The sequence below is a fragment of the Oncorhynchus masou genome, chromosome 19 (assembly GCF_036934945.1).
Source record: "Oncorhynchus masou masou isolate Uvic2021 chromosome 19, UVic_Omas_1.1, whole genome shotgun sequence".
In the NCBI taxonomy this organism is placed as follows: Eukaryota; Metazoa; Chordata; class Actinopteri; order Salmoniformes; family Salmonidae; genus Oncorhynchus; species Oncorhynchus masou.
Window position 1 is genome coordinate 8,518,822 of NC_088230.1, and position 21,308 is coordinate 8,540,129.

General features: G+C 43.0%; 1 protein-coding gene across 1 annotated transcript in view; it reads left to right on the forward strand.

The window, feature by feature from the left end:
• Positions 1 to 21,308, forward strand: part of LOC135505756 (synaptosomal-associated protein 25-A-like) — a 56,279-nt gene that overhangs the window by 20,649 nt on the left and 14,322 nt on the right. The window contains exon 2 of the mRNA XM_064924856.1: positions 19,949 to 20,093. Within this exon, the coding sequence (XP_064780928.1) occupies positions 20,022 to 20,093 (72 nt within the window). The 5' untranslated portion in view covers positions 19,949 to 20,021. The remainder of the gene's footprint in view (positions 1 to 19,948; positions 20,094 to 21,308) is intronic.

Sequence of the window (21,308 nt, forward strand, 5' to 3'; positions counted from 1 at the left end):
GTCCCAGAGACACAAGACTAGGTGCATTGTGACCGTCTCGGCCCATAGAGACAGAACCCAACATCTCTGTCCGATAGCTCATTCAAGGACCCCGTAGCAAGAAAAAAGTGGATTTTCAGCACCAATTAGGCTTTTACTCGGACACCAAATGACCTATCGAGCCGAAACTCGGGATTCGGGGTCGCCTCACATAGGACTACACATAATGTCCGAACTGGCCCCGCAGCTAGAAAGTAACTATGTGTTTTATGGTTTTTTTATGGTTTGAACCGAAGGCGTTGTGAATTTTGGGCCAGCTCTGAAGTATGTGATACTTGGCTCCTAAACGAGTTGGGAAAAGTGGGTTTGGTGTCAGTTTGTATCAGTTTGGTGTCAGAATGATATCAAATTGACTGATGGACGGTGAATTGCAGGTGACTCTTGTCCATTTGCAATATGTTTAAGCGGTGAGGTACCATCACCAAAAGCGACATTCTGAAATCAACCCAAACGAGCGATGGAGAGGTACCAGAATCACTGCCCAGCCATCCCGAGGTCATCGGGCCAGTCAATTTGGCATTCCCGCATGATTTTTATGGCATGACAAATTGGTGATGGTGAATGCCCAGTTAACCATATGGCAAATGCACAGTGACTTTGCAAGAGTGAGAAACATGACCAAATGGACATTCTGGAATCAACCCTAATGAGCGATGGAGAGGTACCAGAATCACTGCCGAGCCATCCCGAGTTCATCGGGCCAGTCAATTTGGCATTCCTGCACGAATTTTCAGTGACTTTGCAAAAGTGAGAAAACATTTGCAATATGTTTTAACAGTGAGGTACCATCACCAAAAGTGACATTCTGAAATCAACCCAAACGAGCGATGGAGAGGTACCAAAATCACTGCCCAGCCATCCCGAGTTCATCGGGCCAGTCAATTTGGCATTCCTGCATGATTTTTATAGCATGACAAATTGGTGAATGCCCAGTTAACCATATGGCAAATGCACAGTGACTTTGCAAAAGTGAGAAAACATTACCAAATGGACATTCTGAAATCAACACAAAAAATGGCATCACCATAGTGTCCAGACTGTGCCGAGTCCAATGAGGCGCCCCGCTTGACCGTAGCTCGCTCGGTCTGAGCGCAGCGACCATGAGAAAAATAGGCCCAATATGAAGCCTGCACCAGTACGTCATTTGATTTTGGGTGACAGCGGCGGAACCGTTAGGTTTAGAAGGACAATTCAACCACAGGAATGTTCCTAAGGTCCTCCTGATCTGTGCAAGCCTAACCTTGACCGTGTGACATTAACCCTTCACAGTTAAAAGAAGGTGTTTACATAAAAACAGTGTGCATTGACTTCTCTCCCCATAGGAATACATTTGCTGCTCCACTAAATACAACCTGGAGTCTATATGGGTTATGAATGCTGTATGAACCTGTCTTCGGTACCAGTCCATCAGGCCACTATAAGGTCTACCTGTGTCGATTCTAGGCTTCCTGGACCAACCGGAAGTGGTTACAATCGCCCTAAAAGTGTTTACCCATAACCTGCCTGCAGTTTGATAGACATAGTACATTCAACCCTGTGTAAATCAGTCAGTTTTCATGGTAAAGACTTAAAACTCAGGATTCTCTAATGGAATACCCCAATGAGGATGTATGTTGAGTTACAGCTTCCTGTGCCAACCGGAAGTGCCATAATTGGTGTCTCATGGGCTGTTTCGAGGGGTTAAAAAAATCAGATCTTTCCAAAACTTCATATATATGATTAGGCAACCCCCATGAACTGTAAATCAGTCATTTTTCCCATAAAAATTCAAAGGAAAACTAAATCACACAGATTCACAACTTGGATGGAGGGACGTATTATTGGGGTGCGTAGAGAGTGACAGTGCCTCCAATAGTTAGCTTTGAATGATATCAAATTGACTGATGGACGGTGACTTGCAGGTGACTCTTGTCCATTTGCAATATGTTTAAGCGGTGAGGTACCATCACCAAAAGCGACATTCTGAAATCAACCCTAACGAGCGATGGAGAGGTACCAGTATCACTGCCCAGCCATCCCGAGGTCATCGGGCCAGTCAATTTGGCATTCCTGCATGATTTTTATGGCATGACAAATTGGTGATGGTGACTGCCCAGTTAACCATATGGCAAATGCACAGTGACTTTGAAAGAGTGAGAAAACATTACCAAATGGACATTCTGAAATCAACACAAAAAATGGCATCACCATAGTGTCCAGACTGTGCCGAGTCCAACGAGGCGCCCCGCTTGACCGTAGCTCGCTCGGTCTGAGCGCAGCGACCATGAGAAAAATAGGCCCACAATGAAGCCTGCACCACAATGTCATTTGATTTTGGGTGACAGCGGCGGAACCATTAGGTTTAGAATGACAATTCAACCACAGGAATGTTCCTACAGTCCTCCTGATCTGTGCAAGCCTAACCTTGACCGTGTGACATTAACCCTTCACAGTTAAAATAAGGTGTTTACATAAAAACAGTGTGCATTGACTTCTCTCCCCATAGGAATACATTGCCTGCTCCACCAAATACAACCTGGAGTCTATATGGGTTATGAATGCTGTATGAACCTGTCTTCGGTACCAGTCCATCAGGCCACTATAAGGTCTACCTGTGTCAATTCTAAGCTTCCTGGACCAACCGGAAGTGGTTAAAATCGCCCTAAAAGTGTATACCCATAACCTGCCTGCAGTTTGATAGACATAGTGCATTCAACCCTGTGTAAATCAGTGTTTAAGCGGTGAGGTACCATCACCAAAAGCGACATTCTGAAATCAACCCTAACGAGCGATGGAGAGGTACCAGTATCACTGCCCAGCCATCCCGAGTTCATCGGGCCAGTCAATTTGGCATTCCTGCATGATTTTTATAGCATGACAAATTGGTGATGGTGAATGCCCAGTTAACCATATGGCAAATGCCCAGTGACTTTGAAAGAGTGAGAAACATCAACAAATGGACATTCTGGAATCAACCCTAACGAGCGATGGAGAGGTACCAGAATCACTGCCAAGCCATCCCGAGTTCATCGGGCCAGTCAATTTGGCATTCCTGCACGAATTTTCAGTGACTTTGCAAAAGTGAGAAAACATTTGCAATATGTTTTAACAGTGAGGTACCATCACCAAAAGTGACATTCTGAAATCAACCCAAACGAGCGATGGAGAGGTACCAGAATCACTGCCCAGCCATCCCGAGTTCATCGGGCCAGTCAATTTGGCATTCCTGCATGATTTTTATAGCATGACAAATTGGTGATGGTGAATGCCCAGTTAACCATATGGCAAATGCACAGTGACTTTGAAAGAGTGAGAAACATCACCAAATGGACATTCTGGAATCAACCCTAATGAGCGATGGAGAGGTACCAGAATCACTGCCAAGCCATCCCGAGTTCATCGGGCCAGTCAATTTGGCATTCCTGCACGAATTTTCAGTGACTTTGCAAAAGTGAGAAAACATTTGCAATATGTTTTAACAGTGAGGTACCATCACCAAAAGTGACATTCTGAAATCAACCCAAACGAGTGATGGAGAGGTACCAGAATCACTGCCCAGCCATCCCGAGTTCATTGGGCCAGTCAATTTGGCATTCCTGCATGATTTTTATAGCATGACAAATTGGTGATGGTGAATGCCCAGTTAACCATATGGCAAATGCACAGTGACTTTGAAAGAGTGAGAAACATCACCAAATGGACATTCTGGAATCAACCCTAATGAGCGATGGAGAGGTACCAGAATCACTGCCGAGCCATCCCGAGTTCATCGGGCCAGTCAATTTGGCATTCCTGCACGAATTTTCAGTGACTTTGCAAAAGTGAGAAAACATTTGCAATATGTTTTAACAGTGAGGTACCATCACCAAAAGTGACATTCTGAAATCAACCCAAACGAGCGATGGAGAGGTACCAGAATCACTGCCCAGCCATCCCGAGTTCATCGGGCCAGTCAATTTGGCATTCCTGCACGATTTTTATAGCATGACAAAATGGTGATGGTGAATGCCCAGTTAACCATATTGCAAATGCACAGTGACTTTGCAAAAGTGAGAAAACATAAACAAATGGACATGATGAAATCAACACCACGAGTGATTGAAAGGAACAACAATCACTGCCCGGCCATCCAGAGTTCATCAGGCCAGTCAATTTTGCATTTCTGCAGGATTTTTGAGCATGTCAAATTTCTTATGACATTTGGCCCCTCAAAACATATGCCTTATGCACAAGTAAAAAAAAAAAAAATTATGATAATAAAATATGACTAAAGTATGTTGATACAGTTCTCATACGTGTGTAATTGACACAAAATTCTAAAGAATTTCGAAAAACGGTCCAGAAAGCACTTTTTTAGGGGTGTGTGAAGTTTTTTATGAAATTTAGCAATTTTTTACTTTTGACTTCTTATGAAATCATGTTCCAAATGGAGAAAACATATGCCTAATGCACAAGTTAAAAAAAAAAAAAATTATGATAATAAAATATGACTGAAGTATGTTGATACAGTTCTTATACGTGTGTAATTGACACAAAATTCGAAAAAAATTCGAAAAACAGTCCAGAAAGCACTTTTTTAGGTGTGTGTGAAGTTTTTTATGAAATTTTGCAATTATTGACTTTTGACTTCTGACTTCCTATGAAATCATATTGCAAATGGAGAAAACACATGCAATAATGCGCAAGTAAAAAAAATAAAAAAATAATGATAATAAAATTGGTCAAAAGTATATTCATACAGTTCTTACACATGTGTAATTGACAAAAAAAGCGAAAGAATTTCGAAAAACGGTCCAGAAAGCACTTTTTTAAGGGGTGATAAGTTTTTGACAAAAAATCCATTTTTTCAAAATTTGGCCTTTGGATGTTGACTTGGAGTCCATTTTCAATATGAAAAACCACGGTGGAGCGCACACGCCCCCTGTTGGATTTCTGAAGTGTTACAACTGGCAATAGCCATATGGCATTTGAAGTACATTTTGCATGAATCAACGCCGATTTGGGTGGTATTGACCAATGTGTACATGGTTTGTACTATGCCAATAGTTTGCCATTCATTTTTGTCCAATACAGGGGGGAATTCCCTTACTGAACTAAATGACTAACGCCCCATAGCACTCACTTCTGTCATCATGAAGTGCTTTGAGAGACAAGTCAAGGATAATAACACCTCCATCTTACTGGCCACCCTAGACCCACTTCCATTTGCAATACCGCCCGAACAGGTCCACAGACGATGCAATCGCCATCACACTGCACACTGCCCTATCCCATCTGGACAAGTAGAATACCTATGTAAGAATGCTGTTCACTAACTACAGCTCAGCATTCAACACCATAGTACCCTCCCTCCAAGCTCATCATCAAGCTGGAGGCCCTGGGTCTCAACCCTTCCCTGTGCAATTGGGTCCTGGACTTCCTGACGGGCCGCCCCCAGGTGGTGAAGGAAGGAAACAGCGCCTCTTCAACCTCAGGAGGCTGAAGAAATGTGGCTTGTCGCCCAAAACCATGACTAACTTTTACAGATGCACAGTCGAGAGCATCCTGTCGGGCTGTATCACAGCCTGGTACGGCAACTGCACCACCCTCAACCACAAGGCTCTCCAGAGTGTCGTGCGGTCTGCACAGTGCATCACCGGGGGCAAACTACCTGCCCTCCGTGACACCTATAGCACCCAATGTCACCGGAAGGCCAAAGAGATCATCAAGGACAACAACCATCCAAGCCACTGCCTGTTCACACCGCTACCATCCAGAAGGCAAGGTCAGTACTACAGGTGCATGAAACTGCTAAAGAGCAATCACTAACTCAGAGAGGCCGCTGCCTACATTGAGACCCAATCACTGGCAACTTGAATAAATGGATCACTAGTCACTTGAAACAATGCCACTTTAAATAATCACACTTTAATAATGTTTACATATCTTACATTACTCATATCATATGTACATACTGTATTTTATACCATCTATTGCACCTTGCCTATGCCGCTTGGCCACCGCTCATCCATATATTTATATGTACATATTCTCATTCACTACTTTTAGATTTGTGTGTGTTAGGTAGTTGTTGGGGAATTGTTAAATTACTTGTTAGATATTACTGCACTGTCAGATCTAGAAGCACAAGCATTTCCCTACAATCGCATTAACATCTGTTAATCATGTGTATATGACCAATAAAATTTGATTTGACTTGCTACTTGCCTCAAGGTGAGCATATTAGTAATTTAGCTCGTCTGGTAGGCTTGTGTCACTGGGAAGCTTGCGGCTGTGCTGCCCTTTGTAGTCTGTACAAAGGTGCAAGCCCTGACACATCCAACGAGTGTTGGAGCCAGTGTAGTACGAATAGATCTTAGGCCTGTATTGACGACATTTACATTTACATTTTTTTTTTTACATTTAAGTCATTTAGCAGACGCTCTTATCCAGAGCGACTTACAAATTGGTGAATTCACCTTCTGACATCCAGTGGAACAGCCACTTTACAATAGTGCATCTAAATCATTTAAGGGGGGGTGAGAAGGATTACTTTATCCTATCCTAGGTATTCCTTGAAGAGGTGGGGTTTCAGGTGTCTCCGGAAGGTGGTGATTGACTCCGCTGTCCTGGCGTCATGAGGGAGTTTGTTCCACCATTGGTGGGCCAGAGCAGCGAACAGTTTTGATTGGGCTGAGCGGGAACTGTACTTCCTCAGTGGTAGGGAGGCGAGCAGGCCAGAGGTGGATGAACGCAGTGCCCTTGTTTGGGTGTAGGGCCTGATCAGAGCCTGGAGGTACTGCGGTGCCATTCCCCTCACAGCTCCGTAGGCAAGCACCATGGTCTTGTAGCGGATGCGAGCTTCAACTGGAAGCCAGTGGAGAGAGCGGAGGAGCGGGGTGACGTGAGAGAACTTGGGAAGGTTGAACACCAGACGGGCTGCGGCGTTCTGGATGAGTTGTAGGGGTTTAATGGCACAGGCAGGGAGCCCAGCCAACAGCGAGTTGCAGTAATCCAGACGGGAGATGACAAGTGCCTGGATTAGGACCTGCGCCGCTTCCTGTGTGAGGCAGGGTCGTACTCTGCGGATGTTGTAGAGCATGAACCTACAGGAACGGGCCACCGCCTTGATGTTAGTTGAGAACGACAGGGTGTTGTCCAGGATCACGCCAAGGTTCTTAGCGCTCTGGGAGGAGGACACAATGGAGTTGTCAACCGTGATGGCGAGATCATGGAACGGGCAGTCCTTCCCCGGGAGGAAGAGCAGCTCCGTCTTGCCGAGGTTCAGCTTGAGGTGGTGATCCGTCATCCACACTGATATGTCTGCCAGACATGCAGAGATGCGATTCGCCACCTGGTCATCAGAAGGGGGAAAGGAGAAGATTAATTCGTCTGCATAGCAATGATAGGAGAGACCATGTGAGGTTATGACAGAGCCAAGTGACTTGGTGTATAGCGAGAATAGGATGAACTGAACTGCACGACGTCATCAATGCAGTTATTGTGTCATGCCCTGACCGTAGATTGCTTTGTATGTTTCTATTTTTGTTTGGTCAGGGTGTGATTTGGGTTGGCATTCTATGTTTGTATGTCTAGGTTTGTGTATTTCTATGTTTCGGCCGGGTATGGTTCTCAATCAGGGACAGCTGTCTATCGTTGTCAATGATTGTAAATCATAATTAGGTAGCCTGTTTTTCTACTTTTAGTTGTGGGTAGTTGTTTTTCTGTTTAGTGTTTGTTTCACCTTGCAGAACTGTTTTGGGTTTTCCTTTTGTTATTTTTGTATTCAGTGTTCAGTTCCTTATATTAAAGATGAACATGTATCCCGCTGCTTTTTGGTCTGATGATTCCTCTTCTTCCGATGAAAGCCGTTACAGAACTACCCATCACAAACGGACCAAGCAACAGCGTAACAGGGAGCAGAAAGTGTTGGACTCATGGACATGGGAGGAGATATTGGACGGCAAGGGACCCTGGGCACAGGCTGGGGAATATCGCCGCCCCAAAGAAGAACTGGAGGCAGCTAAAGCTGAGCGGCGGCGATATGAGGCAAGGCAGCGCAACAGGCACGAGAAGCAGCCAGCCCCAAATTATTTTTGGGGGTGGCACACGGGGAGATTGGTGGAGTCAGGCGAGAGACCTGAGCCAACCTCCCATGCTTACCAGAAGCACCGTGGTGCTGGTCAGGCACCGTGTTATGTGATGAAGCGCAAGGTGGCTCCAGTGTGTGTTCATAGTCTGGAGTGCTATAGGCCAGCAAGAGTGGGCATCCAGCCAGGGCGGATTGTGCCAGCTCAGCGCGTTTGGTCTCCGGTGCGCCGTTTTGGTCCAGGGTTTCTGCGCCGGCTCTGCGTACTGTGTCTCCGGGGCGTTGGGAGGGTTCAGTTCACCCTATGCCTGCGCTCCACCCGTGCCGGGCGAATGTGGGCATTGAGCTTAAGGGAGAGGTGCGATTGGTATGCACCAGATCTCCAGTGCTCCCCCACAGCCCGGTTCAACCTGTGCCTGCGCTCTGGAGGGGCCGGGCTAAAGTGGTCATCCAGCCTGGAGGAGTGGTACCAAGGCTGTGCTCCAGTGCTCCCCCACAGCCCGGTTCAGCCGGTGCCTCCTCCATGCACCAGGCCTCCTGTAGGTCTCCCCAGCCTGGTGGGCCCTGTGCCAGCCCCACGCACCAGGCTGTCTCTCCGTCTCCTCCCTCAAGGTTCTCCCTCCAGCCCGGAGCTGCCAGAGTCTTCCTCCAGCCCGGAGCTGCCAGAGTCTCCCTCCAGTCCAGAGGTGTTCTTCAGTCCAGAGGCGCTAGAGGCACCCTTCAATCCAGAGGAAACACTCACTCCAGACTCGACCAGTCCAATGGCGTACTGCAGTCCGGGGTCGGCGGTGAGGGTCCTCGCTCTACATGCATTACCGAAGTGGGCCGAGCCAGAAGTGGAGCGGGGCACGTCCCTCACCAGAGCCGCCACCGCGGAGTAATGCCCACCCAGACCCTCCCCTATAGGTTCAGGTTTTGCGGCCGGAGTCCGCACCTTTGGGGGGGGGGGGGTACTGTCACGCCCTGACCGTAGATTGCTTTGTATGTTTCTATTTTTGTTTGGTCAGGGTGTGATTTGGGTGGGCATTCTATGTTTGTATGTCTAGCTTTGTGTATTTCTATGTTTTGGCGGGGTATGGTTCTCAATCAGGGACAGCTGCCTATCATTGTCTCTGATTGGGAATCATACTTAGGTAGCCTGTTTTTCCACTTTTAGTTATGGGTAGTTGTATTTCTGTTTAGTGTTTGTTACACCTTGCAGAACTGTTTCGGGTTTTCCTTTTGTTATTTTTGTATTCAGTTCCTTATATTAAAGATGAACATGTATCCCACTGCATTTTGGTCTGACGATTGCTCTTCTTCCGATGAAAGCCGTTACATATTGATTATGCCAGTGACTGATTTGGTGAACTCCTCAATGCCATCAGAAGAATCCCGGAACATACAGTATTCCAGTCTGTGCTAGCAAAACAGTCCTGGAGCTTAGCATCTGCTTCATCGACTCAGGTCACTGGTTCTTCCTGCTTCAGTTTTTGCTTGTAAGCAGGAATCAGGAGGATAGAATTATGGTCAGATTTGCCAGGTAGAGGTAGCGCGAGGTAGAGCTTCACGCATCTCTGTGTGGAGTAAAGGTGGTCTAGAGTTTTTTTCGCGTCTGGTTGCACATTTAACATGCTGGTAGAAATTAGGTAAAATGGATATGAGTTTCCCTGCATTAAAGTCCCCGGCCATCGTGCCACCTCTGGATGAGCATTTTCCTGTTTACTTCTGGCCGTATACAGCTCATTGAGTGTGGCCTTAGTGCCAGCATCGGTTTGTGGTGGTAAATAGACGGCTACGAAGAATATAGATAAACTCTCTTGGTAGATAGTGTGGTCTACAGCTTATCATGAGATACTCTACCTCAGGTGAGCAAAACCTTGAGACGTCCTTAGATATCATGCACCAGCTGTTGTTTACAAATATACATTGTCCGCCACCCCTTGTCTTTCCAGATGCTGCTGTTCTAGCCTGCCGATACAGTGTGCAACCCACCAGCTGTATGTTATTCATGTCGTCATCAGCCACAACTCAGTGAAACATAAGATATTACCGTTTTTAATGTCCCGTTGGTAAGATATACGTGCTTGTAGTTTGTCCACTTTATTATCCAGCGATTGTGGCCAATTACCGATGGCCAAGGCAGAGTAGCCACTCGTCGCCGGATCCTTACAAGGCACCCCGATCTCCTTCCGCGATATCTCCGTCTTTTTCTCCTGCAAATGACAGGGATGAGGGCCTTGTCGGGTGTCTGGAGTAATCCCTCTCGTCCGGCTCATTAAAGAAAAATGATTTGTCCTGTTCAAGGTGAGTAATCTCTGTTCTGATGTCCAGAAGCTCTTTTCGGTCATAAGAGACGGTAGCAGCAACACTGTGTACAAAATAAGTTACAAACAATGCAAAAAACATAAAAAATAGCACGGTTGGTTAAGAGCCCATAAAACGGCAGCCATCCCCTCTGGCGCCATTAGCAGTATCTTTGGCAATTAAGTTTAGAAATGTGGAAACGTTCAAGTTAATGCAGGAATTAACTGATGAACTGCTTTTGAAAATCACAATAATTCCTCAAAAGTCTCTACTCAACTGGAGGCGTACGAAGTGTTTATTTACCTTGGGAAATGTAATAGCTGTCATATAAAATGTTTAACAACATTTTCTGCTGCCATAAAGAAAATGATTCAATTATGATAGTCAGCAAAGCTCACTCAAGATGTGTGTGTGTGTGTGTGTGTGTGTGTGTGTGTGTGTGTGTGTGTCTGCATGTGTGTTTGTGGGAGAGAGTGTGTTAACTGGTATCAGGACAAATAGTAAGATAGACCTAGCAGTGGCTTGCATGCAGAAGTGGTGGAGAATTGAACATGTGTTAGTAATGAATGAAAGGATGAAAGTCGAAAGCATCTCAACAGATATTGTCAAGGTGTTGTTTTTGTTACATTTCCTCTGCAGGTAGTTGGACTTTTGCATACCAATCCCAAATGAAATAATCAACAGTATTTTGTCGATGACACAACAGTGATCACCGACAACGCCGAGACAGCCTATAGGGGGGAGGTCAGTCGCCTGGCCGTGTGGTGTCAGGACAAGAACCACTCCCTCAACGTGATCAAGACGAAGTACATTATTGTGGACTACAGGAAAAGGAGGACTGAGCACGCCCCCCATCCTCATCGACGGGGCTGTAGTGTAGCAGGTTGAGCGATTTCAAGTTCCTTGGTGTCCACATCATCAACAAATTAACATTGTCCAAGCACACCAAGACAGTATAGAAGAGGGCACAACAAAACCTATTCCTCCTCAGGAGATTGAAAAGATTTGGCTCGCTATGTTGCCTTGTATTATTGTATTTTTTGAGTAAAGTACGTTGATTACTCATATCTGCTGTCCTGCGCCTGACTCTCTACACCAGCTACCTTTACACTACCCAGATTATTTGCATTGCCCCCCCACCCTCTCTTTTATGGTTCTGCTTCTCTCTGTTATTATCTATGCATAGGCACTTTAATAACTCTACCTACATGTACATATTACCTCAATTACCTCGACTAACCGGTGCCCTCACACATTGACTCTGTACCGGTACCCCCTGTATATGGTCTCGCTATTGTTATTTTACTGCTCTTTAATTACTTGTTCCTTTTATTTCTTATTCTTATTCCTATTTTTTAAACTGCATTGGTGGTTAGGGGCTTGTGGGTAAGCATTCCACTGTTGTATTCGGTGCATGTGACTAATACAATTTGATTTATTTTGGATTTGGAGAGAAAGAGTGAGGTAGTAGATGGGTTTGGAGAGGGGAGGTAGGTGGAGGAGGAGGTTTGGGGAGGGGAGGGAGGTAATGAGGCGGTATAGTTTGGGTTTGAAGAGAAGATAGTGGATGAATTTGGAAAGGGGACGGAGGTAGAGGATGAGGCAGATGTCTGGCAGCTGTCAAAGTGCAGCAGAAGTGAGTAAATCATAGTAAATTAGCTAGGCCACTCAATAAATGTGTCTGATCTGGTTAACATGACAGAAACACATTCTCTCTCCGCTGGATCTGAGAGCAACATAAACCAACCTGTTTATCTGTCAGCGGAGATGTATGTGGACCATTCCCCCTCACACATTGATTGTGTTGATTTTGTAGTATAGATTTTGATTTTGTAGAAACATGCTTAACTTGTGTTATCTAAAATGTCTCAGTTGATTCCTGCTTAGATTATACTTCCATCTATTTATGATAGGACAAAGTTCAGATTTTCGCCTAAATAGACATGCCCAAATGTAATTCCTTTCCATGTTATTGCCATAAACAATAACTGGTAATGTTGCATAGTCTAAGAAAGGTCTAGAACTCACCTTTCCGTTCATTTTTATAAATAAATTCCTTAGATCTTCTCACTTTTGAGGACACAAACTCAAGTACATAGCGCAAATATTATTGAAATATGAAAAATCATTATTTGATTTTTTTCCCTATTTAACAACAGTGAGGCAATAGGGCTTGAAAGGACTGAAATGCTTTCTGAATCTAGTAGCAATCCGATTATAAATGACCTACTATAAGATTTCATAATTCTTATAACTGTAAAATAATATGATCATACTTACTGACAGTACAATATTGGCATTATTTCATATAATTGACAACAGAGACTTTTATTCTCAATGTCTACTGAGCAGCACAGATTCACCATTCAAATGTGTGCAGACTCATTACAACTTCAACTTAAAACACAAAGTGATTTCATCCATCTGTGACCAAGGGAAATTAGTCTTGTTTAAATTCTATGAAATGGTTTTGTATTTTTTCCTGTTGAGAGCTAAAAAATCAATGTGAGAACATCACAGCAAGATGAAACTACTATTGTGCATCCCCAAGACCAGGGATGGGCAACCGGCGGCCTGCATTCAAGAGGGGGCTGCTAACATGTTTTGCTTGCAATGTGGTGGGGGAGAATGCACATGTGGGTACGCAGACCATGATGAGTTGAGATTTGTTTGGGCCCCCAACCCCAGCAAAGTTTTATTTACAGTACCTGTCAAAAGTTTGGACACACCTACTCATTCAAGGATTTTTCTTTATTTGTACTATTTTCTACATTGTAGAATAATAGTGAAGACATCAAAACTAAGAAATCACACACGGAATCATATAGTAACCAAAGAGTGTTAAGCAAATCAAAATATATTTGATATTTGATATTCTTCAAAGTAGCCACCCTTTGCCTTGATGACAGCTTTGCACACTCTTGGCAGTCTCTCAACCAGCTTCATGAGGAATGCTTTTCCAACAATCTTGAAAGAGTTCCCACATATGCTGAGCAGTTTTGGCTGCTTTTCCTTCACTCTGCAGTCCAACTCATCCCAAACCATCTCAATTGGGTTGACGTTGGATGATTGTGGAGGCCGGGTCATTTGATGCAGCACTCCATCACTCTCCTTCAAGGCCAAATAGCCTTTACACTGCCTGGAGGTGTGTTGGGTCATTGTCCTATTGAAAAATAAATTATAGTCCCACTGAGCGCAAACCAGATGGGATTGCGTATCGCTGCAGAATGCAATGGTAGCAGTTTCACTAGCAAAGCACCCCCACACCATCATACCTCCTCCTCCATGCTTCACGGTGGGAACCACACACGCTGAGATGATCTGTTCACCTACTCTGCATCTCACAAAGACACGGCAGTTGGAACCAAAAATCTCCAATTTGGACTCGTCAGACCAAAGGACAGATTTCCACCGGTCTAATGTCTATTGCTTGTGTTTCTTGGTCCAAGCAAGTCTCTTATTATTATTGGTGTCCTTTAGTAGTTTTTGTAGCTTTTTTAGTTTTAGTAGCAATTTGACCATGAAGGCCTGATTCACACACTCCTCTGAACGGGCTGCAATCTGAGGTGCAGTTAACTCTAATGAACGTATCCACTGCAGAGGCAACTCTGGGTCTTCCTTTCCTGTGGCAGTCCTCATGAGAGCCAGCTTCATCATTGTGCTTGATGTTTATTTCATCTGCACTTGAAAAAAATTTACAATTTCTTGAAATTTTGACTGACCTTCATGTCTTAAAGTAATGATGGACTGTTGTTTCTCTTTGCTTATTTGAACTGTTCTTGACATAATATGGACTTGGTCTTTTACCAAATAGGGATATCTTGTATATCAACCCTACCTTGTCACAACAGAACTGATTGGCTCAAGGAAGGAAAGAAATTCCACAAATTAACTTTCAACAAGGCACAACTGTTAATTGAAATGCATTCCAGGTGACTACCTCATGAAGCTGGTTGAGAGAATTCCAAGAGTGTGCAAAGCTGTCATCAAGGCAAAGGGTGGCTACTTTGAAGAATCTGTTTAACAATTTTGATTTCTTCACTATTTCTTCACTATTATTTTACAAAATAGAAAATAGTAAAAGTAAAGAAAATCCTTTGAATGAGTCGGTATGTCCAAACTTTTGACTATATGTTATGTAGGAAAATGTAAAGTTGTCATCCAGTTGGCTTTGATAACATTTCTAATATCCTCACCTACGTGGAAATTCCGTAAGAGTGAATGGCAACTATATGATAGTTTGATGCATTCTGTCCCTTATCAACACTTTTTTTAACTGTAGGTGCTAGTGAGATTGACATAAGAAAGTAGTCCTGTACAGCAGTGCATTTGAATTTTAAAAAGCCTTCTAAAGATTGTCATTTCCACTTCAAAATGAAAGACTTGATTTTCCTTAATGGAAAATGTATCAACTCCTACAAAATGTCAATTAATTATAATCCACATAATAATTCACATTTCCTGTTGCTGTAGAATTATTCTCCTGCTGTCTCAAACTGTCTCAAATTAAGATCCTACATCTGTGGATGTCCTTCTCACTCCTTAGTCACAAACAATGATACACTCTCTGGCACACAATATTGCACAGTAATACACATAACTTTAACATTGAATATTTTAATGTTGTTAGGTTACCCTTGAGGAGATTATATATTATAGAAATCAACGGAACCTGCGAAGGGTGCAGACGTAGGATCTTAATTTGATCACCCTGTTGCAGTATAACTTTTCTACAATTCATGAAATGTAAAACTTGTGTGTGAGAGTGATGTCAAATATATATATATATATATTTCCACCCTATGAGGTTGGAATAATACTGTGAAATTGTAAAAATTATAGTAATGCCCATTTAGTGTAAGAGCTGTTTAAATTTTAGCCCGTTTTGGTCAGGTGAAATTTTGGACTGCCTGGTGACATCTCCAGGGGGTGAATTAGCTAATAGACCAAGAGAGTTCCAAGCCTCTCTGCCAATACCAGCTAATTTTCAGTTTTCCTCTCCACACTCAGACCACCCCCAGACAGTCCTAGTAACATCTTTCCTTGAGAAATAGCTTTTTGCTAAGACTGTATTTTTTTAAATAATTTTTGACCAACAATCACAGTAAGGTATTTAATTGCTACCCATAAATGATTTGATATTGAGATCAAAATTGCTTCATTAAACCTTAAAAAAGGTTTCTGAATTTTGTGAATTTCCCTTTGAAATTTAAGACTTGATTTTTCCTTATGAAAAATGTCCTGTTGCTGCAGGATTATTTTCCTGCTGGAGCAAACTGTTTCAAATTAAGTACCTACCTTGTATATGTTGTGGCATAATTGATTGAATTTACAGTATATAGCGCTTTACAAAGTAGGGGGAAACTCACATCATCCACCGCCAATGTCTGGCACCCACCTGTTTGATGCACACCGACCATTTTGTGCCAGAAAGCTCACCACACATCAGCTACAGATGTATGATCTTAATTTGATCACTGTGTAGCAGGAGAGCTTTCCTGCAGTGCAGGACATTTTAAAATTGTAGTGTATTTGAGGTTTATAAAGATTTTGGCACGCGTCGCAGGGCAATGTCCCCTTCAATCTCATGAGACCAGAGGGAAGCGTGCCCCCAGCTGGCCCTCCAACACCACCTGGTCCCTCATCCAGGGACCACCCTGCATCCCACAGAGGCAAGCCAGCAGTGGGATGCAGGGTGGTATGCTGCATGCATACCATTATGATTGCACTTCTTTTGTATTATTATGATAGTATATGCAATTTTACAGACTTTTACCCACAGTGACTAACAGTCATGTATGCAAACATTTTTAACCTATGGGTGGCCCCGGGAATCAAACCCACTATTCTGGCATTGCAGGAGACATGCACTACCAACTGAGCTACAGCAAGTTAATCAATTAATGTCATCATTCCCTTAGTGAATGTGGGTCGTTGCTGCTGAGGAAGGATCAAACCCTTGTCTGGTGTGTGATTGAAACTCTCATGATGTTTGTCTACAGGAGAACACGGCACAGGCTTGCAGCAGAACATTTACGTCTGGTGTGCTAGCTAGCTAATCCACACTATTCCATCGACACGACTCTAAGACTCTCTAAGACTCTCCATGCTTCTACAAACATCATTGGCTCTGCTTCCCTTTCATTGAGTGGAACAAACGCTGTCGTAGTCACACATCCTCTATTATACTGGGTTCTAACTGCAGCTGGAAAGAGACTGCCGTTCATTCTCTTGAGATCCAAGAAAATAATGCTTATGAGATCAAACAAAAATATTTGTTTTGGGAAGAAAAAACTGGGGAGATTCTGTCAAAAGAATTGAACAATTCCTATATGTGTTCATTAACCAATTCAATTAAAATCACTCTGTCTGTTTCTAAGAATTTGTAAGATCCTTATTTACATAAAATAGACAGAGACCAGTCTACCAAAATTAGCCAATAGCATTTATTCTCGAGAGCGCTGCTCATAGAACCATATGATATCACATATGACATCATAGGTTTGGGGTCCTGGGGTTTGGGGTCCTGGGGTCCTGTGTGGCTCAGTCGGTAGAGCATGGCGCTTGCAACACCAAGCGTCGTGGGTTCGATTCCCGCTAGGGCCACCCATATGTAAAAATAGTGGCCCCAGCCGACTTGTAAGTCGCTTTGGACAAAAGCGTCTGCTAAATGGGATATATCTATCTATATCTAAAATGTCTCTCCTCCTCTCGACCAGGACAAAGCAGGTTCAAAAGTTAATTCCAACTCACTAGCGCACATACCTGACACACTATACCTGGATTAACTCCTGAAGTCTCACCATAGTCTATTACCACTTAGCAGACAGTTCCAGCTAAGTAAAACCTGAAGGGGCTCTCGCTGTCTTATTTTATCGCCACAGAGTTATAGCTGAGTCGTTTCAAACATAGGTTAATGATTCTCTTTGCTTACTTTAGACACACATTCATTCCTTCTTCCACAATGGTTATCATTTCCAATTACCCCTTATCCATGCTACATAACCTCTAATCCCTAATGGTTAAGTTTCTGAGTAGAATTATTTAATCATTCATGTTAAACCTTGATAAAATCTCTTAACAGATTCAAATCAAATTAAATTACTGTGACATTGGGCAAAAACACATCTCATAAAAATTGATGATGTAGCATCCTTCCCAAAAAGACTGATATATCCACATATACAGTGCCTTGCGAAAGTATTCGGCCCCCTTGAACTTTGCGACCTTTTGCCACATTTCAGGCTTCAAACATAAAGATATAAAAATTGTATTTTTTGTGAAGAATCAACAACAAGTGGGACATAATCATGAAGTGTAATGACATTTATTGGATATTTCAAACCTTTTCAACAAATCCAAAAACTGAAAAATTGGGCGTGCAAAATTATTCAGCCCCCTTAAGTTAATACTTTGTAGCGCCACCTTTTGCTGCGATTACAGCTGTAAGTCGCTTGGGGTATGTCTCTATCAGTTTTGCACATCGAGAGACTGAATTTTTTTCCCATTCCTCCTTGCAAAACAGCTCGAGCTCAGTGAGGTTGGACGGAGAGCATATGTGAACAGCAGTTTTCAGTTCTTTCCACAGATTCTCGATTGGATTCAGGTCTAGACTTTGACTTGGCCATTCTAACACCTGGATATGTTTATTTTTGAACCATTCCATTGTAGATTTTGCTTTATGTTTTGGATCATTGTCTTGTTGGAAGACAAATCTCCGTCCCAGTCTCAGGTCTTTTGCAGACTCCATCAGGTTTTCTTCCAGAATGGTCCTGTATTTGGCTCCATCCATCTTCCCATCAATTTTAACCATCTTCCCTGTCCCTGTTGAAGAAAAGCAGGCCCAAACCATGATGCTGCCACCACCATGTTTGACAGTGGGTATGGTGTGTTCAGGGTGATGAGCTGTGTTGCTTTTACGCCAAACATAACGTTTTGCATTGTTGCCAAAAAGTTCAATTTTGGTTTCATCTGACCAGATCACCTTCTTCCACATGTTTGGTGTGTCTCCCAGGTGGCTTGTGGCAAACTTTAAACAACACTTTTTATGGATATCTTTAAGAAATGGCTTTCTTCTTGCCACTCTTCCATAAAGGCCAGATTTGTGCAATATACGACTGATTGTTGTCCTATGGACAGAGTCTCCCACCTCAGCTGTAGATCTCTGCAGTTCATCCAGAGTGATCATGGGCCTCTTGGCTGCATCTCTGATCAGTCTTCTCCTTGTATGAGCTGAAAGTTTAGAGGGACGGCCAGGTCTTGGTAGATTTGCAGTGGTCTGATACTCCTTCCATTTCAATATTATCGCTTGCACAGTGCTCCTTGGGATGTTTAAAGCTTGGGAAATCTTTTTGTATCCAAATCCGGCTTTAAACTTCTTCACAGCAGTATCTCGGACCTGCCTGGTGTGTTCCTTGTTCTTCATGATGCTCTCTGCGCTTTTAACGGACCTCTGAGACTATCACAGTGCAGGTGCATTTATACGGAGACTTGATTACACGCAGGTGGATTGTATTTATCATCAGTAGTCATTTAGGTCAACATTGGATCATTCAGAGATCCTCACTGAACTTCTGGAGAGAGTTTGCTGCACTGAAAGTAAAGGGGCTGAATAATTTTGCACGCCCAATTTTTCAGTTTTTGATTTGTTATAAGTTTGAAATATCCAATAAATGTCGTTCCACTTCATGATTGTGTCCCACTTGTTGTTGATTCTTCACAAAAAATACAGTTTTATATCTTTATGTTTGAAGCCTGAAATGTGGCAAAAGGTCGCAAAGTTCAAGGGGGCCGAATACTTTCGCAAGGTACTGTATCCACAGTGCACTGAAGCACCAAACTGAATGTAGAAAACATTAGGTTTTTTCATGACATACACTGACCAGATGAACCCAGGTGAATGCTATGATCCCTTATTAAATCCACTTCAATCAGTGTAGATGAAGGGGAAGAGACAGGTTGAAGAAGGATTTTTAAGCCTTGAGACAATTGAGACATGGACTGTGTATGTCTGCCATTCAGTGGGTGAATGGGCAAGCCAAAATATTTGAACGGGGTATGGTAGTAGGTGCCAGGTGCACTGGGTTGAGTGTGTCAAGAACTGCAACGCAGCTGTTTTTTAAAATTTTTACGCTCAACAGTTTCCCATGTGTATTATCAAGAATGGTCCACCACCCAAAGGACATCCAGTCAACTTGATACAACTGTGGGGAGCATTGGAGTCAACACGGGCCAGCATACCTGTGGAACGCTTTCGACACCTTGTAGAGTCCATGCCCAAATTAATTGAGGCTGTTCTATGGGCAAAAGGGGGTGCAAACTCATATTAGGAAGGTGTTCCTTATGTTTTGTACACTCAAGTGTTTTAATAAACATGTATTCTGTGATATTCTAGTATGGACGTTGAAACGTAGCCTTAGCTTTGGGAACATACTTATGTCGGTTAGCTTAGCTGGCTAAAGCCTATTGTTTGGCTTACAGTGCTACAGTGACTGTTGCTAAGCTTATTGTGCTAAAGGATATTATTTAGCTTATCATGCTAATGGTTGTTGTTTTGTATCTCCCTTCCACCTCTAGCCTATCCCCGGCCTCCCATTAGAACCTACTCTTCCCCGTTGGAGACCAGCTCCACCACGCACAGCCATCAGCCATGGCTGAAGACTTGGACATGCGCAACGAGCTGTCTGATATGCAGCAACGCGCCGACCAGCTTGGAGATGAGGTGAGCAGCACAGCCCCAACCCATGCTACTGTATACCACATTTCCAACAGATTTGTAGACACCTGAGAGACACTCAAGCCTACACAGAAAATCATACAAATTTAAGCATATGCAACTACACTTCAAAACCATCTGTATGCTTTAGCTATAGAATTAAAACATCTGTATGTTTTAGCTGTAGAATTGAGGAAATGTGAATTTCTCACTCTCCTCTTGACATAAAATCAACTTAAACAGATCCAGTCAAATCCTTCTTGTTTTTTTTTCCGAATACATTTGACTGTATCACACATTGTATCACAATCTAGCCCCACTAGATGACTTCCTCCTGTCAGCAGCAGCCAGCTCCTATAGAGGACAAGCAGGGCAGATGTACAGGGAGGGTACTGTAACATGCTGATGGCCCAGCCTCGGGCTTACAGCTCCTGGCTCCGACTGTGCAATGCCAGGGTCTGTGTGTCAGGTGGAGGGAGAGTCCACCTGGTTCCGTTCTTACATAATAGTGGTGTGTGTGATGTGTATGTGTGTGCGTGCGTGTGGATGAGTGTTAGTTTATGTGTGTGCCAGACCTAGGATAATTATAGTTGTAACTATGATTTGTTAATTATTTTGAAGCTGTAAAAGTGGTCTACTCCAATGTTGAATTGATTCCATGTCCCTCATGTAATTAATTCTAGGCTATAGGCTATATTATTATTCATATCTAAGAGCCCTCCAAACCATGTGCTTATGATCACATATTTAGACTAATTCAACTAACTGTTGTAGTTTTAGGCTCTTCATCAAGTATTTGGCATCCATCAAATAAATATATATATATATATATTATTTTATAACTTGCATATTACCTTCAAATATTTGGTTTTCTGAGAAGTATTCAAAATACTTATGTATTCAAAATAATTGATGCTAGCTGGCCATCAATTGTAGAGGTTGAGAAGGGGTCTGGGATCCTAAGCTATCAAAGCAGACTTTATGCAGTTATTTAAAAACAGGGTTTATATCGCTTTGAATGATACAAAAAATTAGAAGCACTGTTTAAAAAAAATCTTATTTGAATTCAAATACATTTACAGTACAAGTTCTTTAATACTTCCACATCTTGAAATGTATTGATTCCACAGTATAGTTGTGATGGTTTCTGTGCCTCTAAAGAAAACACATATTATAACTGACTGACTCACTTTTGCGGGTAGTTACATCAGAGTTCTATTT